The sequence below is a fragment of the Nesoenas mayeri genome, assembly GCF_963082525.1.
Source record: "Nesoenas mayeri genome assembly, contig: SCAFFOLD_35, whole genome shotgun sequence".
Classification (NCBI taxonomy): Eukaryota; Metazoa; Chordata; class Aves; order Columbiformes; family Columbidae; genus Nesoenas; species Nesoenas mayeri.
The window spans coordinates 397,089-402,798 of NW_027659961.1; the positions used below are offsets into that span (position 1 = coordinate 397,089).

General features: G+C 51.6%; 1 protein-coding gene across 1 annotated transcript; it reads right to left on the bottom strand.

The window, feature by feature from the left end:
• Window positions 1-1,487: 1,487 nt before the first annotated feature.
• Window positions 1,488-2,453, bottom strand: LOC308052549 (olfactory receptor 14J1-like; the record flags this gene model as incomplete). The annotated part of the gene is made up of 1 exon (XM_080364623.1): window positions 1,488-2,453. The coding sequence occupies one exon, from the start codon at window positions 2,451-2,453 to the stop codon at window positions 1,488-1,490; it is 966 nt and encodes a 321-aa protein (XP_080220749.1).
• Window positions 2,454-5,710: the final 3,257 nt, after the last annotated feature.

Genomic DNA, 5,710 nt, shown 5'->3' on the forward strand with positions numbered 1-5,710 from the left:
GCACAACTGTTCTGACTATTAAAGACTGAGGCAAAGAAGGCATTTAGCACCTCAGCCTTTCCCTCATCCTCTGTCACTGTGTTTCCTTCTCCATCCATCAGGGCATGAAGATTCCCCTTAGCCCTCCTCTTGTTGATTATACATTTATAGCAACTTTTCTTGTTGCCTTTTACAGCTGTACCCAGGTGTAGCTCCAGTTGGGGGTTGGTCCTTCTAGTTCTCTCCCTCCATAACCTCACAGAACTCTTGTATTCCTCCTGAGTAACCTGCCCCTCCTTCCAAAGTTTCCTCCCATGCTGTCCCTGGAGATCCCCTGAGCTCTGCTGGGTGCACACAGTTCCTCTTCACGAGACCATCTGCCATGATTCCTATTGTAGGTGGGACAGCAACAGACAGATAAGTCCGGGACCTGTTACAGTCTTCTTGGACATGTGCAAACAAGAAGGAAGCTCTTAGTCCAGTCCTTGGTCCCTAACACACCCCCCTGGGACTCTAAGCCTGTCCCCCTGAATCCATCAAGAACCCCAAGAGAGCAGGAGTCCTCCTGAGGGAGCAGCCCCTGGGCTGTATTCCTGACACCAGCTTTGGAAGAGGCGTCCAGTCTTCTGCCCTGCCCTGAGGAGCCCCTGTGTTTATGGTGCTGTTTGCACAGACACAGCTCTGATCAAATGGTTCTCATGGCCTGCTCCTCTCTGCAGCCTCAGAGATGCCACTGTAGGGACAACAGGACTGTCTCAAGTTATGTGAGACCTTAGGAGCCCCACAAATCCAAGGGCACAGCCATTTGTTTTAAAATTGCCTTTCCCATCCCGCCCCATCCCCTGTTCAAAATTCAAAGAGTGTCTAGAACGGGATGTGTTGGTGTGTTCTTGGTCATGTTTGCACATGAAAATTAGAAGGAAAAGAGTGATATCCATAGATGACCAGTAGGCAGTGTGCGACGTGGCTGCAGACCAGTATCTGCTCTCCACAAGACCTTCCCTGAGTTTGACATCAATCCTGTGCTCCAGCTCCACTGCAGGTTTGACAAAGCCGGTGTCTCTGTGAGGAGACACCAGCACTGAAATGGCCACGTCCTACTGTTCCCCTTGGCCACGGCTCCAGGGAAGCAGCAGCCCCGATTTGCAGGCAGCAGAGAGGGAGCGACTACCTAGGCGCCCATGAGCAGCCCCAAGGCCACCGGAGCTGCTCCTCCATGGGGCAGCATTTGCCTCCTGGACCCTCCAGCATCCTGGGGCTGATCCCTCAGCTCCAAAGGAGAGTGAAGAGATGGGACCTGAGACAAATTGTTTTCTACTGCTTTATTTATTGACTTTATAAAAAACAATGAGTGCATATACAAATGTACATGAGGTCTTTGGTTCAATAAAAGACTCACAGGAGGCCTAGAAAATTATTATTATAGACATGAACCAAAAAACAAAGCCCAGCAAAAGCACTATGGAAAAATATAGACACATAAGATGAAAAGCTAGTTCTGGGTATTTCTATTGCAGCCTTAATGAGATAACGCAAACCGTATAAACCTGAAGTAGTGAGTATTGAAGCAGTTTCCTCAAGGCATCCTTGAGCTCCTGGTTCCTCATGCTGTAGATGAGGGGGTTCACTGCTGGAGGCACCACTGAGTACAGAACAGACACCACCAGGTCCAGGGATGGGGAAGAGATGGAGGGGGGCTTCAGGTAGGCAAACATGGCAATGCTGATGACCAGGGAGACCACGGCCAGGTGAGGGAGGCAGGTGGAAAAGGCTTTGTGCCGTCCCTGCTCAGAGGGGATCCTCAGCACGGCCCTCAAGATCTGCACATACGACACCACAATGAACACAAACCACACAAATGCTAAAAAGACACTGACCACAATAACCCCAAGTGCCCTGAGGTAGGATTGTGAGCAGGAGAGCTTGAGGATGTGGGGGATTTCACAGAAGAACTGGCCCAGGGCATTGCCCTTGCACAGGGGCAGTGAAAATGTATTGGCCGTGTGCAGCAGAGCATTGAGAAACCCAGTGGCCCAGGCAGCTGCTGCCATGTGGACACAAGCTCTGCTGCCCAGGAGGGTCCCGTAGTGCAGGGGTTTGCAGATGGCAACGTAGCGGTCATAGGACATGACGGTGAGAAGGTAAAACTCTGCTGTAGCTAAAAAGACAAACAGAAAGACTTGCGTAGCACATCCTGCATAGGAAATGTCCCTGGTATCCCACAGAGAGTTTGCCATGGACTGAGGAACAATGGTGGAGATGGAGCCCAGGTCGAGGAGGGCGAGGTTGAGCAGGAAGAAGTACATGGGGGTGTGGAGGTGCTGGTCCGAGGCTATGGTGGTGATGATGAGGCCGTTGCCCAGGAGGGCAGCCAGGTAGATGCCCAGGAAGAGCCAGAAGTGCAAGAGCTGCAGCTCCCGTGTGTCTGTGAATGGCAGGAGGAGGAACTGGGTGATGGAGCTGCTGTTGGACATTTGCTGCCTGTGGGCATGACCTGTGCAAGGAGAAAAGGACAGTGACAAGTTAGGGGAGCCTTCTCTGGGGAAAATAAACGTCCTGTTTCTCATGGAAAAACCCCTTTCTGATGATGAGATGTATCCGCTCATTCTCTCTTTCTACCAAGTGAAAAAAACAGTTCATCACAGTTTAAAATGCAGCTTGGGCATCTGGTTTCCATGAACACACCTCTGGGGCAAGACCCCTTGAGTTGATATCAGAACAAGAAGTGATCGACACTCGCACCCCAACCCCAGAGAGCAAAAGAGCAGGGAAAGGTGGAGAAACACGGAAGGACACTGCAGTGCTACCAGAAAACAAAGCAAGGACAGAAAGGCAGACGGGCATGCTGTTGGAATCTTCTCCTGACCCGGCTGTGCTGCTGCCACTCACATAATGACACTGGAGAGCAAGTACTTTTAGCACCTTTTTTGTGTACCCCGTTCAAGGAACCCTTCACCTGGAGGTCCAGTCATCCTCCAGTCCTGAGCACCTTTAATCTCTCTCTGCCTTGCTCGTCTCCTGAGATCCCCAGGCAGAGCCCTCAGCCCTGCTGCATGTGCAGAGGAGCTGCTCCTGGGCAGAGCTGTCTCTCTGCAGCGCTGCCGCTGCCATGAGCTCCCTGTGTCCCAGGAGCCCAGCCCAGCTCAGCAGCACAGGAGCAGCCCAAGGCGCTTTAATGACCCCTCTGGTGGGTTTGGTGCTGAGTCCATGGACCTCAGACCCTGGAGGAAGGTGATGAAACTTCTCAATAAGTCCAAGTCAGATGTAAACTCCAAAGTTTCTTGGAATGTTAATGGATCCCACTGAGGGAACCTGCTGAGAAACTGTCCCAGGGTCTGTTTAGAGCAGAAAATTGGAGACAGTGATGACAGATCAGGAAAAGCAAAGTAAAGGTTTCTCTGATGCTTAGTAAACCTGAATGTGTTTCATTAACCAAAGGACCAAACCTTGACTCCCCTTTAGAAAGCAGATCCTGTCCCTCCCACGTTGCCCAGGGCCCTTCCACAGCCAAGGGGAGAAGGAGCTCATGTCTGGTGGGGCTTTCAGCCTCTTTCCATCCCGTCATCATCTCCACCACAGCCTGTCCTGTGCTGTGGCATCCCCTGCACCTCTGTCCCTGAAGGCTGGAGACATCCCCCCTGCTACCCCACCTTGCTCCTGTCTGAGCATCTTCCTTTCTTTGCTGAGATCTCTCCATCCTCCCCAGCTGCTCCTTGAAGCACAAAGCCTTGGGCTGATGCAGACTCCCTGTGCTGACCTGCTCCGCCACAGCACTGCCCTTCCATCACATGCCTTTCTGATCATGTCCAGTCTGGACCTCCCCAGCTGCACTTTGGGCCATTATTTCTTTCTCATGCTCTTTCCCACTATGCAGAAACCTCCACCACCTCTGAAACGGCCCTTCAAGCACTCTCAGGCTACTCCTGCACTGCTGCAGCCTCCCCAGCGCTGCTGGGCCAAAGCAGCCCAGGTCCCTCAGCACCCCACACCATGTGCACAAGGTGCTGAACCTGCCTTGGCACAGCCCTGCACTCTCCAGTTCCTCCCTGCTGCTCCAAACTGGGAAGCCGCACACTGGCACACACTCGTGTGTGTGGGTCACACCAGTGCTGAACCGAATGGGATGAGAACTGCAGGTGTCTGGGTCCCCACGCTCCTCCTCATGCAGCCCCGTGTGCAGCTGCCTTGTTCATGGTGAGCGTGCACCACGGGCTGCTGTGGGGACCTTGTAGTGCCCAGGCCCTTCTCCTCAGGGTCACTGCTCAGCGTGTCAGGTCCTGCTCTGTCCTGATGGATGGGGTTGTTCTCCTGCCTCGATACAGAACTAGTCACTTAATCTTGTCAAAATTCAGAGCTTTCTGATGGATGAATGCCAGATTTTCTCAAGGTCTGGACTCTCCCTGTCCTGAAGCTCCATTTGCTCACCTGTTAATATTTGCATGCAGTCGGCTTATCCTGATAAGGATTTCTCCCCCAAGATAACAGCACGAGGAGTTACAGGACACTGCAAGTACTACCTCCTGGAGAAACCATGGGGTCTTGTGCATCTGATAAACTTGTCCCTTCCTGATACACCACTGGCCATTTCTCCTTCTACATATTAAGAGTTTTCTGTTGGGTAAATCCCAGATTTTCTCAAGGTCTGGACTCTCCCTGGACTGAATCTCCATTTACTCAGCTGTTAAAGTTTGCATGCAGATTGTTTATCCTGATGGGGGTGTATCTCCCAACATAACAGCATGAGGAGTTATAGGACACTATAAATACCATCTCCTGCAGAAACTGTGGCGTCTTGTGCGTCTGGTGCTCATAATGTCAGAGGTCTGGAGTCAAAGAGAAAATTTCTGTTCATGTGGGAGAGCAGCAGGAATGTGTGGAGCTCTGCCTGGGAACAGACAAGGTCAGCTGAACGTTGAGGAGTCAGCATGAAAGGGCAGAACAACATGGGCAGTGTTGTGGTCACTGGACATCGGCTACAGACTCACTGGTGAGGAAGAGGAATGAGATGAGGTCTCCTTCAGATAAATGAAAGAAGCCTCATGTTTCCAGGCCGTGTCCTCATGGCAGACCTGAGATATCCCAATATCTGCAAGGTACCAGCCATCCAGGAGGGTGTTGGAGCTCATTGACAACATCTTCCTGACACGGGTGACTGAGGAGTCAGTGGGGTGAGGTGCCCTGTGGGACTTCACACTTACAAACCAGAAAGAGTTGGTCAGGATGGAACAGTCAGGGATGGGAAAGTGGAGCTGAGGCTCCTGGGAGATGAGAACAAGGCCAAGAGCAGGATTTCAGGAGAGCAGGATTGGGCCTGCTGAGGGACCTGCTTGGGTCCTTTGGGATATGACCTTGGTGTCTGCAGAGCTTTTCTCTCACATCTCCTCCCTCCTCTCTCCCACCTGCTGTTGAGCAGCGTTTTTTACCCTTTCTCAAATACAATATCCCAGAGGTGCTGCCAGCATCACTGAGTGGCTCAGATTGGGCAAGGAGTGAGTCCATCTTGGAACAGCTAAATCAGCTCTGTCTGACATTGGTCAAACTCCTGTTGCCTTGTCAGAGAGGTGACAACTGTAGCACACCCACACTCACCCCTAGTTCCAAGTCTTTGCCATTTAAGCCCAGTACAGGGTGACAACACGTTGGGTGTTACAAATTACTTGATCATGGAGAAGAAATGGAAAAGATCTTTTCAGTAACCTGAAGAAGTCACTAGTGAATGAGTACGTTCCTA